The 16,527-nt window shown below is 40.6% G+C and overlaps 2 protein-coding genes across 2 annotated transcripts in view; one reads left to right on the top strand and one right to left on the bottom strand.

Moving 5' to 3' along the window:
* Positions 1 to 725: 725 nt before the first annotated feature.
* On the bottom strand, positions 726 to 11,637 carry LOC130887504 (zinc finger protein 728-like). Its single transcript, XM_057789990.1, has 5 exons — positions 11,571 to 11,637; positions 10,175 to 10,242; positions 5,351 to 5,477; positions 4,273 to 4,368; positions 726 to 3,033 (listed from the first exon to the last, which is right to left on the bottom strand). Exons 3-5 carry the CDS (start codon positions 5,472 to 5,474, stop codon positions 1,604 to 1,606), a joined length of 1,650 nt encoding a protein of 549 aa, XP_057645973.1. The 5' UTR covers positions 5,475 to 5,477; positions 10,175 to 10,242; positions 11,571 to 11,637; the 3' UTR covers positions 726 to 1,603.
* Positions 11,638 to 15,948: 4,311 nt separating this feature from the next.
* The window catches only part of LOC130887669 (zinc finger protein 208-like), a 53,615-nt gene continuing 53,036 nt past the window's right edge, over positions 15,949 to 16,527 (top strand). The window contains 1 exon segment of the mRNA XM_057790212.1: positions 15,949 to 15,974. Coding sequence (XP_057646195.1) covers positions 15,949 to 15,974 — 26 coding nt within the window.

Here is a 16,527-nt window from a genome sequence, read left to right as displayed (position 1 = left end):
AGCAACAAATACACAGCAGGATATGCCACTGTGCCCCCCATCTGTAGGGTTTCTATCCAGAATATTTTTTGATATATATTAGGGTATCCAGAAGTATAAAACATTTCATGAACATTTGGAAATTTGTATTATTTCACTGCAATTCGAACTACTTTGTCTTGAGAAACACTCAAAAGATTATTAAAGACATTTTTATTTTTAACATTTTTGGCAGTAGTGGCATTTCTCTTGAGGATGAATTATCAGGTGTTTCAAAAGTTCTAAGTAAGTGCAAAAGAATTGGCACATTCTTCACAGGGTTTCTCTCACAAATGTATTCTTTGATGTTGTTTAAGATCAAAGACAGCTAAAAGGCCTTGCCATTCTCCACACTCACAATGTCTCCAATATGAATAATCTGGGACCCAGAACATGCTATGAGAGTTCTAAATTCTTTGTCACAGTCTTTACACTTGTAGGGTTTCTCTCCAGAGTTAATTGTTTGTTCTTTAAGTTTTCTGGTATAAACAGTATTCCACATTCTTCACATTTGTATGGTTTCTTCCATTGTGAGTGAATTTGTGCTGAGTTAGGTATGACATTTTATATAGGGCTTTTTTACATTCTTCAAACTTGTAGGGTTTCTTTCCAGAATGGATTATGAAATGAGCAGAAAGAATCTGTGACATTTTAAAGATCTTGCCACATATTTCATATTTGTAGGGTTTCTCTTCTATATGAATGTCTTGTGTTCTGAAAGTAATGGTGGAAAATGGAAGACTTTGGCACATACTTCTCAGTTTTAGGGTTCTATCCTGTATGAATGCTCATGTATATAGGTAGTCCTTATGAGTAACTGAAGGACGTGCCACACATTTAACACATGTATGATTTCTCTCCTATATGACAGCTCTTCTGTACAGAAAGTCATGATGGAACAGAAGCCCTTACACATAGTTGTATGATTTCTTGCCTGTATGAATTCTCTCAAGTACTTTAAATTAATGTGCGAAACAATCCCACACCAGTTTGGATTCAAAGGGGTATTTATTTTAGGGGAAAAACATACAGAACACCGACAGCTAGGAAAGCAGTCTAGTCACTGGAGCAAGAGCCAGAAGCAAGAGAGCTAGCAGAGTGCTGCCGCTCTTTTTCAAGGAGAAATAGACCACGCCCCAGTGGGCTGGTATTTCAGCGGCTATTGGCTGAAGGAGCGAAAGGCGTTCCTGCAACACCAAATAATGATGCAGCATGGAGTCATGACACACACTTCCCACTTCCAGGGTTCTATCATGCATGATTTCTCTTGTGTCTAGAGAGTGCTGATGGAGAATTGAAATCCTTGCCACACTTTACAATTTCAACATCTTTCTCCTGGATGAATGCTTATATATTTAGCACGTTGTGACAGATCAGTAAAGGCCTGACCACATACTTCACATTTGTAGGGTTTCTCTACTATATGAATCCTCTTGTGTACAGAAAGTTGTGATGGAATATAGAAATCTTTGTCACATACTTGACACTTGAAGGAGTTCACTCCTGTATGAATGTTCTAGTGTTCAGAAACTTGTGATGCAATATAGAAGTCGTTGACACATACTTGACTCGTGAAGGGTTTCTCTTATGTATGAATTTTTTTGTGTGTATAAAATGCTGATGGGCTTTTGAAGGTTTTGCCACATACTTCACATTTGGAGGGTTTCTCTCCTGTATGGAAACTCCTGTGTGCAGAAAGTCCCGATCGACTCTTGTAGGCTTTGTCACATAACTCACACTTGAAGGGTTTCTCTCCTGTATGAACCCTCTTGTGCACAGAAAGTCCTGATCGACTGTTGTAGGCTTTGTCACATACTTGACACTCGTAGGGTTTCTCTCCTGTATGAACCCTCTTGTGCACAGAAAGTCCTGCTCGACTATTGTAGGTTTTGTCACATAACTCACACTTATAGGGTTTCTCTCCTATATGAATCCATATGTGTACAGAAAGTCCTGATCGACGACTGTAGGCATTGCCACACACTTCACACTTGTAGGGTTTCTCTCCTGTATGAATCCTCTTGTGTACAGACAGTACTGGTTTACTTTTGAAGGCCTTGCCACATACTTCACACTTGAAGGATCTCTCTGCTGTATGAATTCTCTTGTGTTCAGAAAGTCGTGATGGTAAATAGAAGGCTTTCCCACACACTTCACACTGGTAGGGTTTGACTCCTGTATGAATTCTCTGGTGTTCATAAAATTGTGATGGAATGCAGAAGGCCTTCCCACAAACTTCACACCTGTAGGGTTTCTCGCCCGTATGAATCCTCTTGTGTAAAGAAAGTTGTGATGGAACATAAAAAGCCTTGCCACATACACCACATTGGTAGGGTTTCTCTCCTGTATGAATCCTCTTGTGTACAGTAAGTTGTGATGGAAAATAGAAGGCCTTGCCACATACCTCACACTGGTAGGGTTTCACTCCTGAATGGATTTTATTGTGTAGAGAAAGCTTTGATGGAAAACAGAAGGCCTTGCCACATACCTCACACTGGTAGGGTTTCTCTCCTGTATGAATCTTACTGTGTAGAGAAAGTTGTGATGGATAATTGAAGGCCTTGCCACATGCTTCACACTTGTAGGGTTTTTCTGCTCTATGAATTCTCATGTGTTCAGAAAGCAGTGATGGAAAACAGAAGGCTTTGCCACATACATCACACTTGTAGGGTTTCTCTCGTATATGAATTCTTTTGTGTAGAGAAAGTCGTGATGGAAAATAGAAGGCCTTGCCACATACTTCACACTTGTAGGGTTTCTGTCCTGTATGAACAATTTTGTGTTTTGAAAGTAAGGATAGAGCACGGAAGGCCTTGCCACATACTTCACACTTGTAGGGTTTCTCTCCTGTATGAATTCTCCTGTGTACACAAAGTAATGATGGAGAACGGAAACTCTTAGCACATTCTTCACATTTATATGGCTTCTTTCTTAGATTAATTTTCTGGTGGCTAATAGGTTGTGAGTTCCAAGGAAGGGCTTTGCCACATTCGTTGCCAGTAGAGTGTTTATTCCCTGGTGAGTAAAAGTTGAGAAATGAATGAAACCTGAGCAAAATTCTCTATATTTATGTTTATTTTTAAAAACAGAAACATTGGCTCAGACCTGTATTTTTCAATATTAATAACGTTACATTCAATATTCTAAAGATGTATTCAGTGCATCCTAATTAAAACCACCATGATAGCTTGAATTACCTAGAAGTAAAAGACAAAGACAGGACAACATAGAACATAGAAAAAAATGAATATAAATCTATGTCAAATATGTGGGGGACGCATAACTTCAACCAATATTAAAACAAACTATGTTCCAGGACAGGATCCAAAACCACAGAGAAACCCTGTCTCGATAAAGAAAAAAAAAAAAAAAAAACTATGATGCTAATTTAAACGAGACACTTAAACACATATAGAAATTTTATGAGCCGGGCGGTGGTGGCGCACGCCTTTAATCCCAGCACTCGGGAGGCAGAGGCAGGCGGATCTCTGTGAGTTCGAGGCCAGCCTGGTCTACACGAGCTAGTTCCGGGACAGGCACCAAAGCTACAGAGAAACCCTGCCTTGAAAAACCAAAAAAAAAAAAAAAAGAAATTTTATGTCCAGATGAACACAAAGTATAGGCCGGGCGGTGGTGGCGCACGCCTTTAATCCCAGCACTCGGGAGGCAGAGGCAGGTGGATATTTGTGAGTTCGAGACCAGCCTGGTCTACAAGAGCTAGTTCCAGGACAGGCTCCAAAACCACAGAGAAACCCTGTCTCGAAAAAAAAAAAAAAAAAAAAAAAACAGATGAACACAAAGTGTAAAGGTTGTTTAAGTTGGAAGACACATAATTTAATAGTTCATATATATTCTAAATGCTTAGTTTTGGAAGGTATAAAAATTCAGTTGAATAGTAGAAAATTGTGCCTTTAAATATTAAATAATATATTTCAAGGATTGAAGACAGAAGGATTTATGCACATTTTATAAATAAGGATCTTTTGACCAACTTATGAAAAATAAACTCTGTTTACATAGAAATTACAGAGCTTAGTCAGTTACTGTAAACAGAAGCTGATCTAATGGGTGAAGGACAAAGCATAACAGAATCAAAACATCAAGAACACCCTCTTCTCACAGTAAAATACAAAAGGAAATCCTTTAAACTGTATGTCCATCAGAACCTTGTGAGTCAGTGTTGGTGATAGAGCCTGGCTTTCTGCTGGATCTCTGGCCTCTCACCCTGGCCTCTGGCCCCTCATTCCTACACACCTGTTTCCATGGCAGCTGCTCCTTGTCTCTTCATGTCTGAAGATCCTGGTCCTTGCTCCAGAAATGTGATCAGGTATGGCTTAGAGGAGGCAAGTCCTGTTCATGGGAAAAGAGAACATCATTATTAGTGTATTCTCCTGGGGATCACATGTCCTCTCTATGACTGTATATAAAGGAAGGAGAGGACACAGTCAATGATTATAGAGGATTCGTTCTTGATGAATTTCCTGACGGGGCCATGTTTAAAAGGATTTGCAGGTCCTGAGCTTCATGTCCCTCAGTTACAAAGAAAAGTATTAAAATCAAAGGGTGTGGTATTCTTTTTACCATGTGTGCTTCCTACTCATGCCAATTGGTTTATGGCATTATCCCCAATATAAAGGATACCTCTAAAAACAAAGGGAAGGTGTTATAAACACGAGAAGAAAAAAAATCATTCTAAGGTTTAGGGATACTCTCCTTAATTTCCCTAAAATTTGCCCCATAAATTTCATTGTTGGAAGCACAAGCACCCTTGAGATACTGTAGAAAGAAATCAAGTTTGATGCTGACAGTTAATTAAGAGTTCACCATGGAAATTTCCCTCACCCATGTGGTAGAATATCACTTCAATGTGTGTTGATTTTGTTCATCCCCTGGAACATTTGACTAACGATAGAAAGATAGGTTACATTTGTTTGACTAAATAAAATTCCCCTGTGCTCAGGAAACTGCGTCAGCAACGAGCTGACTGGAAGAGGTAGGAAGGAGCCAGGTGGAGAAGGGCTTTTAAGTCCGGGTGTGGAGAAGAATGAGAGCTTTCTCATAGACACAGCAAGGAGAGGAGGTGAGCTATTTGCTATATTTTCCTTCTGCGGAGAGGAAGTCCACCTCAGCCACCAAATCTTGAGTTCTTCAGGACAGAGATTCATACAAGTTCCCTTCATAGCTTTGAAAGAGGCGGTGCATGAGGGAACAGAATTCCGTCAGGCTGCAGCTCCTGTGGCACAAGCACTGCTGATAGTGCTGGAATTGTAGTTCCTGATTAGCAGAGTCAGGGATTAAAAGGCAGCAATGATTTAAAAATAGGACCACCCACCCAGGAACACAAGGTTGCTGAAATTCTCCAACATCACATCCCTGTACAAAGTCCACTGATCAAGGTCCAAGCATTCACACTCCTCTGCAGAGAAATCAATGGCCACATCCCTGAAAGACAGCATTTCCTGAAATGAAAAAAAATGAATACTATTTGTATTATACTAATTAAAACCATAATAAAAGCACAAATAACAGGAGGCATATGTATTCTGGATATAAATCTAAAGGTCGCCAAGAGTGAGAAGAGAGCTAGAAGCCCTTCTGATATAGGTAAAAAATATCCGTAAACAAGTCTGATGTAGTATTGTGATGTTGACAGGATTCATCATTAAGGACACTGAATGACAGGAGATCCTAGAAACTCCAAGGGATATTTTAGTCATGAGAACCACAAAATCAAGAGTGAGTGTATCATGAAAAGAGGACTGTTCAGGCCGGAGAGATGGTTTAGTAGTAAAAAGCACTGACTGCTCTTCCAAAGGCCCTGGGGTGGATTCTCAGGAGGCAGGATTCTCATGGCTGCTCACAACTGTCTCTAACTCTAGTTCCATAGGATCAGACAACGCCTTAAACAAGGACACTAGCATTATAACCATGCATACAAAATGAATAAATAAATAATAAAATCTTAAGATAAAATAAGCATTGTGTCCCGTGCTAGTATCATGATACAGCAAACAGAACATAGATTTCTATCATTACAGAGCTATGGAGATGAAGAGGGTACTGCTCAGCCCATAGGAACAACCACAAACGATATAGACAATGAGGGTGCAGATCTGATCCAGCAATTCTTGGCTGAGGTTTGTCTTCCTGAGCATGCACAGAGTGATGCAAATGTCTGTACCAAGGGACTTGAATTTCTGCCACCAAGAGGCAGAAAACTAAATGAACAATTTGTAGACAAAACTGAATTATGAATATTTTTAACAAACTTCTAATGAGGCAATTTAGCAGTAAGTTCAGTGGCTGTGGGGACTTACACTGACTCAACTTTCTCAGACGCCCCCATGAAAGGACAAAGGGAATGATGCAGAAGGCACAGCTTGAAGGAAATGCCGGATGTTTATTCACCTGGAAGCCTGGAGTGGATGTTGCCTTACACAGTGGAGATCTTCTCCTAGTCTTTGGATCCATCACCTGAATCTCGACACCACCCCAAACCCAAGGCATTGTCCTAATTCTGAGCTTTGTCTCTCAGTGAATAAAGCCAATCCTTATGAAAGTGGTCCCATGTAATTTGCATTCTCAGTGAATAAAGCCTAAGCTTATGTTTACTACAAATCAGTCCTCCTTATACCTTTACTCTGATCTCTGTTCCTCTGTGAGTAAGAAGCCACTCTTAGGGTAAAGGTCACTGGTGTCTCACCAAAATGATGTATATTGAAAATAATTTCCAGTGTAGACGTGGCTAAAGCTTTGCTGTCACAATGTTGAGATGGAGTCCATTTCCAAAAGTTTAATTGTGTTATAATTTGTAAGGAAAATAAACTGCTTGGTCAAACTCAAGAAATTTTGAGCCAGTGCTAGCTAAAATGGTGTTGGCCCAAGTCTCATTCTTAACTTCCTGCGGATACTCTCCCCACCAGCAATAAAGCTTGGAGGAACAAACACAAGGTGGGACTTGACCCTAGGAGAAGTTAAGGAAGTTTTCCTTTCAGTAGAAATTCGGGCAAACTCACAAAACTCACTTAAATGGTCCATGATCTTTAATGAGAGATTGGGAGAAATACAGGTTCTTCTCAGGACCCTGCGACAGTGTTTATACACTTAGTGAAATATTATCCTGATCCAAACAGGTGAGATATTCAGAGCGATACCTCTTCTACTTTATTCCCATAAGAACTAATATACCGAGACCCCATGAAGGAGGAGAAAAAAAATCCTTGTTAATCATTTTTGTAAACAACGAGAATGAGAGTCAAAGAAAACAAAAGAAAATGTACAAACACACACATATATACAAAATAAACAAGCAAACAAAAAATAACATTTTTCCCTTGCTGGACACATCTTGGGAGGTCACAGCAAGGCTCAATATATTAACTAGTTGCTTGGCTACCAGGCCAGCCATGTTTGCTTAGTCTTCCTAATATTTGATTGAAAGTCAAAGTCCCCTGGCCATGTGGCCCTTTTCTCCTACTGGGATAGAGATAGTGGCCTCTGTAATACCCCAGTTCCTAGAAAGGTTTTGCAGGGCATTGCAAGTACACCATAGGGCAACTTGGCTGTCCCAAAGTTTAGATTTTGTTGTTGTTGTTATCTGCTGTACTTTATTTTATTTTTCCTGAATAGTGGCAATAATTCAGCATAGATTAATATTCCATTCATGGGGTTAAATTGAAATGGGGAAAAATTAAAAGTTCTAGTAGCAAAACATTAAATTAGGACATAAACCATTTAAGCGGACATTGTTTAAATTACCTGAGCTACTGGTCCTGCAATGTATAAATAACAGTCTCTTCTCATACTCCTCTGGCAAATCTATATTCAAATGAGTGCTTAACTTTCACAGCAAATAAACTAAAATGGCAAACTTTATAATTTTCTGCTATTTCAAATAGGTAAATGCTGATCTATCACTGCCAATGACTTTGGCTCTGCTCTTTAAGAATCTTTCTGAAAACTTGGCTACGAAAAACCATAACAGCTGAAAGAAAGCAGGGTATTAGCTTCTGAAGTAATGCTGTTGGGCAGTTTATAGATTCAATATCTTATTGGAAAAGAACCTCAGGGATAATCACACCACAAAGAAAATGCAGGATGGTTACTTGCTCTGTACTAATAACTGCCAGGTTGCAGTGTCATCTGACTCAGGATCTATCGATAGTCACAGTGGTGGTTTGAGTAGGTATGGCCCCCATGGATTCTTGTGTTTGAATGCTTGGCCCATGGGAAGTGGCATTATTAAGAGGTGCGGCATTGTGTCAGGCTTTGAGGTCTCATACATGCTCAAGCCAAATCCAATACTTGGCTGCCTAAGGGTCAAGATGTAGACCTCTCAGCTGCTTCTCCAGCACCATGTCTGTCTGCACACCATTCATCATGATGATAATGGATCAAAACTTCTGAACCATAAGCTCATCCCAAATAAATATCTTCCTTTGTAAGAATTGCCATGGTCATGGGTTCTATTCACAGCAACAGAAACTGTATCTAAGATAATCACTATCCAAAAGATATTATCTAAGATTTTTTTAAAAACAATACTCCATAGGTTTTGCCTTAAATTACATCTAAAAATCTTATAGTTAATACGTTTAATGCTTCTTTATATGGCTTTTTGAAACAACAACGGGGCCTAAATTTTGTATACAGATTGTACATATTCCACCGAAAATATTTTACCCATTCCTGGGTTGTACATCTCAACAATCAAAAGTTGCCATTATCAATCAACTTTGATAAGTATTTTCCAGCCATTGACTATTTTTATTAACCTCATGTATAAATTAGCACATGGAGCTTAGAAATCTCTCTGTATAAATTCTTAATGTCAGGATTAATAAATTCATTGGTATGGTAAAAAATAACAAAAATTTAGCATGATGTTTGTAAAAATATGCTGATAGTTAAACCTATTAATAAGAAATTTTCATTTACTACAGTATACTACACATATGATTCAACTCTTGTTCAGGAATATAGGACTATAACAAAACACTGCAAAAAATAAGAAGTTTTTAAATAGTAGCAACGTGGTTTGCTTCCATCTGGACTGATGACCTCATCAGTATGAAAACAACCATGTGTTCAGAAGTCATCTTTAGAAAAATTGAAGAACACACACCATATGACTTCACCATCATTCAGATTGAGATGACCATGATGTATAAAACCAACTACGCACACCTATAAAACTGACTAGTACAACTGTCCCCTTTAGGTTTTATTGTAATTTTATAGACCAAACTGTCAACAGCAGGTCGCTAATGTATTTTAGATTAGAATGGATTTATATACCATTAAATTCCTAAGATTATCATGATTATTCAAGTTGACAAAAAGCTGACTGAGAGATGTATGTCAACAGTTTAGGTCTTTGTTAAGTATAAGTTTAACCACTTATTTCTTTGTTAACACTACACTTCTAAAATTTTTAAAATAAAAAAAAACAAGGTATCTTTTATAAGTGAGGCCTAAATTCCTAAGGTCTACTCAGACTAGCAGAAACCAACTTAAAGAAATATGACTAGCATTTTAGTCTTTACAAACTATAATTACATTTTAAAGTTTTACTTCAATACTAAGAGATCGTCAATTCAAAATTTTAAGGCTCAAGCTTAACAGGGATAAAACTGTAAAATCCTCATCTTACAGAAGCTACTAACTTATTATAAATTGTGATAATTAAAACACACAAGTTAATGGTCAGTCACCTTAGAGATGATTCAATTCTTCCATGTGCTCAGTACTATGTTAAACTTAGCAAAAATGTAATTCATTTATGAGAACAAGTTTTAGTCTTCCATACATGTTTTCAAATAGAGAATACAAAGGAAGTTTGTTTAAATTCAGGCATACTTAATAGATGGTCCTCAAAATCCGTAGAGATCCATTGAATATGACATTTAAAATATTTATTAATTGACACAGAGCCATCTGGATTATACTTCCTGCTCTAACTTCTCCTTCTCAGATCTCTGATGTTGCAGGAAAACTGTAGAGAGATCCACTTACAGCAACATTAACAAAATAAATGAACAAATACCATGCCTCTTTATTTTGGATTTTTGAGACAGGGTTTCTCCGTAGCTTTGGAGCATGTCCAGGAACTAGCTCTTGTGGACCAGACTGGCCATGAACTCAGAGACCTACTTACCTCTGCCTCTCAAGTGCTATGATTAAATGTGTGCACCACCGCAGTCTTGCTAATACTGATGTTCTTTCCTGGCACAAAAATTTAAAATAACAAAGCAATCAGATTTGAGATAGAAATGAAAAAACTAATAAGGAGTAAAAGGAATTTATAAAAAAAATTAAAAGTATTTCCTCTGGGCAATATGATGCTTAAGAAATGCAAAGATAATGGCATGTTCTCGAAATTTCCTTAGAGGCCAAAAAGGTTGAGCAGAAATTACAAGTTTAGAAGTTAAATTTTTTTCAGATTTTCACCTCCAGTTTTGTTGTTGTTGTTGTTGTTGTTATTGTTTTGTTACAGCCTGAGAATCTTTTCCATCAGACAGTCTTCAGAATGCAGTAAACACGAACGCCTGCCGGCTAGTTTTTCCCCCACGGAACAGTTATGCATTCAGATTGTTCACATTTTTTTTTATCATTTACAATAGCAGCTGGACATATTTACTTTAATGTTCATTTTAAAAAATATTTGCTACTTCAGAATTTTCTATTTTTCTCACAATTTCTATGTATCCTGTTATCTAATAGGAGAGAATGCCTGAGCTTCAAATTTAAATTGTCCTAAATATTAAAGACTTATAAGTGATTAGACTCCGGCAAGGAAGAAGATTAATGGGGGCTCACAAACATCTGCCCTCTGAGAAAGGAATACTTTTCTACAGTATAAAGGCATTATTTTATTCCAAGCTTCTAGTACACAACTAGTAATAAATAGACGTCAGTTTGATGTCTGAAACTATGTCTATGTACTGAAGCTTCTCTGTGGTGAGTTTTGCAGGGATCTGTGATAAAATTCACTATGGTCATGGATAGCTCCTCTCCCTGACTAGTCAGCTATGGAACACAGCACAAAGGTTTGGGAGCTCCAGTAAAATAACCGTCGTGTCGTATCTGGAACTTGGCTTTGTCAAATAACACTAAGCACGTCCTTCCTAGGTCTCTCATTATAACCAAATACTAATACAGTGCAGTAGGGACCAGAAACTCCCCTTTCTTCTGTAGACCAATGAGAATCCTGACTACAACCATTCAGAGTCAGCTGGTAGCAGCAGGCTTCCCAGGGCGAGCTGGAAAGTGAGCTCCCGGCACAACCTCGGGGGCCGGCAGCCGACCTTCCCTGTCCAGGAGCGAAATCCCCGGCGGACTGGAGCAGCAGGAGACCCAGCACCGACCCCGTCGCCTTCTCCCTGGCGCGGACCTAAATCCTGACTGGATGGCGCAGCCTAGGTAGGAACAGCAAATCCAAAGCTTCTTCCTGCTTCCCATGGGCCCCGTGTCCACTCCTTTCACCATGGACCTACCGGCTCCCTCTGCACGATCCCTCAGACCTGCTGGGCTGCCCTGCACCCCGAACCAACCTGAGCTCAGAGATGCAACCCCAGCAGGATAGTAAAACCCTTGAGTCCAAATTGGAGAGGGAAGCACGGAGGGTGGAAGGAAATCATAAGGCGACAGTGCGAGCCTTGCTCGTGACGTCACAGTGAGTGAAACTACATTTCCCATAAGTCCGCGTAATAGAGCTGGCGGGTAGCATGTGGCCTTGGGGAAGAATCGCCACAAGCAAGGGTGCTAAAGGGTGACTCCCTGGTAGTCAGGCTGCTTTTAAAATCCTCAGTAAATGGAGGCCTCGCAGCAATATTTATTACATTTGCTAGTCATTTTTTTGTTACTTTACTGTGATTTAACACACAGGTCTGATTGTTTTAGAAATTTACTCCAGAGAAAAACATTCATTTTGAGATAATTATAAGAAATTCACACGGGAAAGTCACTGCTAAGCCTTTGAAATGAAATATGAATAGAGGCCTGGTGGCCACCTGGTGTCTGCCTCTTATGAGAAGAGGCCCAGGGATCAGGGCTCCAAGGCCACCTGATCTCCAGGGTGAGTTCAAAGCAAGCCTGGGCAATTTAAGAAATGCATGTGTATTCCAGGAGGTGGTGGTGTCATCTACACTGTTCAAGGCCTGCCTGGTCTACAGCGCGAGTTCTTGAAACAAAAGGGATACACAGAGAAACCAGGTGTGTGTGTGTGTGTGTGTGTGTGTGTGTGAGAGAGAGAGAGAGAGAGAGAGAGAGAGAGAGAGAGAGAGAGAGAGAGGAAAGAAGGCAGAAAGGAAGATCAGACAAAGAAAGAAGCAAAAGAGAAAGGAAGAAAGAAACAGCGAAAGGAAAAGAAAGAACGAACGAAAGAAAGAGAGAGAGAGAGAGAGAGAGAGAGAGAGAGAGAGAGAGAGAAAGCCTTGTAATGAAATAGTAGAACAAAAATGAATGGGAGGTAGCTGGTGATGGTGCAGGTTCCTTGAACCCAGGAGGTCCTGGGTTTTAGCACACAGCACTAAAAAGAGCAACACAACAAAATCAAAGAAAGGCGTGTGGTGGCTGGTGAGTGGAAAGAGCATTCTGCTGCTGCAGTGTTACAGTGTGTGTGTGGGGGGGGAGGTCTTGATCTGGTTTGGTTCCTTGTTTTTCTGGCAGATGAAAAGTTAAAAGGGAAAACATCCCAACTGCAACATGTAACTTAATGGGAAAATATCAACCAGGGCAGGGAGAATCCACAGGAAAAGAAGGGTTTTCTTAGGGCTGAGGAAACACAAACACAGCAGAGCACAGAGAGGAATCCTCTGCTGAGCCGAGGCAACATAGGAGCTTGATTCCTGTCTCCCCAGGCAGGGCTTTGGAATGCTTTTGAGGAAACTTCCTCCCTGAGGCTGAGTTGATGAGCATGGTGAAGGTGGTAGTAAGGCGACAACTTTGGGGTAAACAAGTTTATTTTAAGATCTTTTATTTGTGCCTCAACTCTATTGAGGGTCTGTTATGGTAGGGTTGCTGCTAGAGTGGAGACATATTGTCCTGGCTTTTATTCATTGTGTTTTTGAATTTGCATCTGGACATCTGGCATTGAGAAGATTGTAATTCTTGGTTCTGACCTTGTCTTGTTTTAATTGAGTACATGTTTTGTTTCTTGGTTTCTGTTTCCTCTCTGGCTCTTAAGGGATTGGCCAGTAGGAAGAGTGCATTTGGTCCTGATAGTTAGGGGAACTAGAGGTTCAAAGTAAAATGTGGTTTTGTGCATGGGGACCTGAGACTTAGACACCAGGAAGGGTTGGTAGTGGAGGAGAATCATCAGAAGAGGGAGGAAAGGAGGCTGTTTCCCAGGATCTTCATAGTCAGGTTCCAGAGTGTGTGCTAAGAAGTGGGGACGAGGCTGGAAGATTGTTCTTGCGGGGATGGAGGGAGAAGGAGCAACTGCAGTTGGCCTGTCTCCCAAATCAGAGTGAACTGGTTCCCAGGGAGTGCCTGCTGGAGTCGTGGAGGAATAGGAAAGAAAGTCTGAAGGGAGAGAGCTTAGAAGGGGAAGAACTGTGCACGCCTCTAGAAATGAGGTGGGGGATGGGCTGCAGCAAGTGTTGTGATGCAGAGCTGGGGATGATAATGGAGGAGAGGGCTTGAAGCATTGAAGAGAGAGGTGAGAATGTGCAGTTAGTCTGCCTGCTTCGCTGGCTGTAGTACCATGTGGGTCCCCTAAAGTGCCTGCTGGAGTTGGGGAGTGGGGTAAGGCAGTGAGTATGGTGAGTCATGGGTCAGGAGGTCATATCTGTGTAATCCACTGGAGATGGGGGCAGCGAAGAATGGGGCACCTCAGCAGATGGTCTTCTGCAGAGCTAGAGAAGAAACTGGGCTATTGGGTGTGAGGAGCTAAAATAGAGGGGGATCCGTGAGTATATTTTGTTTATGCTATTATAAATAAAGCCTGCCTATACATCAGAGGGCAGACCTAGTCACTAGGTCACCATAGAAAACTGCAAGTGATATGGCAGAGAGAGATATAAGGCAGGAGGAGACAGGAAGTCATCCCTGCTCAGCTGAGGAGTTTGCAAAGGGAGAGTAGCTGTAGTTTGCACTTCCACACTCTAATCTCAGCATTTGCCCTGATATCTTGCTCCAGGTTTTTATTATTAATACCAATTAGAAAGCGTACAACAATTGGTACTCAACATTTCAGCCCAAATTCATGAAATTAACCAAAAGGAATAAAATCTGACAGATGGATTTTGTAGAATTTAGAGAACTAATATGTGCACACCACGCTCTTGATACCTATTCCAAAAATAAATGGGCAGCTGCTTTAAGTTCAGAAAAGACTAATTTGGTAATCACATTGGCTAAAAGTTATGGCCATCGTTGGTACACATGTATAAATAAAGACTGGCAATGCTCCAGCACATGTCTCTAGTAAAATGAAACAGTTTTTTGCTTTTTACAAAACAATGCATATTTCCACACAATATTGCAGGGCAAGCAGTTATACAAAGATCAAATCAAACTTGAAGGATATGTTAAATAAAGAGAAAGGGATATCAAACAAAGGCCCCCATAAATAGATTGCATAATGCATTATTAACTTTGAATTTACTAAATGCTAATGACAAAGGAACAACATTTGTGGAGAAACATAAGATAACATGAAAAACCATGGAATTAAATTAGCAGGTATACTTTAAGGATGTGTTGACCTCAGAATGGACACCAGGACATGTGTTACATTTGGGAAGAGCTTTTTTTTCTACAGGAGAAGACAAGCTATGGTACCATCACAATTGAACAATAGATACCTCTTAATTAGAAGACATGATAGTTCACCAAACTACATGGTCATTTAATCTAAACAAATGTATACAATTAACAAAAAGCTGTTTAGATATAACTTTCCAAAAGGGAACCTCTCTAAAATTAAGATGGGAAAGGGTTTGTTTTTGTGTTTTCTGGAATATGAATATATCCACCTAAGTGATCTGAAGATCATTGTTATAATCATCTCAGTGTTCTGCTTCAAAAAGGAAGGAAGTTCAAGGCAGATACCACTGATATTCAAATCGTGTCAAATACTACGATGTGAAGATCAAAAGAGAGAGAGGATAATCGATAAGGAATACAGACCAGAACAGTACACTCTTCAGTGTGATCCCAGGAGCTCTGCCCCTCCTTTGGGGAGCGGGGCAGAAGCAGAAATCATTTGCTCAGGAACACCAGCCGGTGACTAAGCCCTCAAGTTTGTAGAAAGACAGGGAGAAGTAGGTTAGATGGCTGTGGTAGATGTGACATAAAATTTATATTTGTCACAAATTATTGGGATAAAGCGTGGACAAAAAATGTGCAGAAAGTTCTTCAGAAGGATTCTGAAAGTTCATTGCAAGTAAACGTCAGAGATTTGTAGTTTTTCCTTTGTTCGATGATTTTAAACATCTCCGTGGCCCTGACCCATGCCCTTTATTTACTGCATGGATTCAATGTTCACATGCCAACTGTCAGTGCCAGCAAATGAGAAAAGGGATTACTTATTTCTTTGTATTATTGGGTTTTAAACCAAAACCACCTTCCTTATAGTCAAGTGTTATAGCCCTTACCTGAAGCTAGTCCACCCTGTCCATACTCACAGGCTAACACCGGGTGCTCAGATCACATGACTGGAACAACCTGATGCTCTGTTGTCCCCTTGCTCAAGCCCATTTCCTTCTTCACCAGCAAGCAGTTGGGCAGGAGCCCAGGCTTTGTCCAAAACACCTTCAGTGGGCTCCAAGAAGTCTTTCGCGCTGACTTATGGGAAATGTAGTCTAGATCACGATGACGACACAGGAAAGGGCTGTGGATCCAGAACCTCCATGTTCAGTCTTCAAGTTTAGCTTCTCCCCAAAGTTAGGTGAGTGTCTTGCTCAGCGCTGCACTTGGATCTCTGACATGGAGGTTGGTGCAGGGTGCAGCAGCACCGACCTGCAGATCTGAGGGACTGTGCAAGGTGGCGGGTCCGGCGTGGAGGGAGCTGACTTGGGCTACTTAGCAGGGAGGCTAGAGAAGCTGACCTGGAGGTGTTGTGCTGACCTAGGTTGGGCCGCTGCACACGGGTGCGGGTTTGACAGGGGAGAGGGCACCACGCCAAAGCCATGTGCTGTGAGTGCCCAGTCTCCTAGGACGCCCCTGCTTTCCAAGCCTGCCCGTGCTTCTGGTGCTTGAGGAGCTGAAGGAAGCTCACTTTCCTGCTTGGCTGCAGAAGCATGCTCCCCCTTAGCTGACTCTGGGTCACATGGCAATAGTCAAATTACTCAGGACTTCCAGAAAGGGCGGACACCTAGTCTCACCTATATAATGTTTTTATTTTTTCTTCTATTTCACTTTCTTGTTTTTGTTTGTTTGTTTGAGAGTACCGGGATTAAAGGCGTGTCCCACCACCGTCTGGCTCTACCTATACTTTATAGAAACCTGTACCCTGCCATACTTCAGGAAGCTCACCTCTCTGTTCCTAAAGTTCCTGGTTTCCAG

This window comes from Chionomys nivalis, chromosome 15 (genome assembly GCF_950005125.1).
Source record: "Chionomys nivalis chromosome 15, mChiNiv1.1, whole genome shotgun sequence".
Lineage (NCBI taxonomy): Eukaryota > Metazoa > Chordata > Mammalia > Rodentia > Cricetidae > Chionomys > Chionomys nivalis.
The sequence above is the reverse complement of the archived record's forward strand: the minus strand, read 5'-3'. Positions and strand labels throughout refer to the sequence as shown.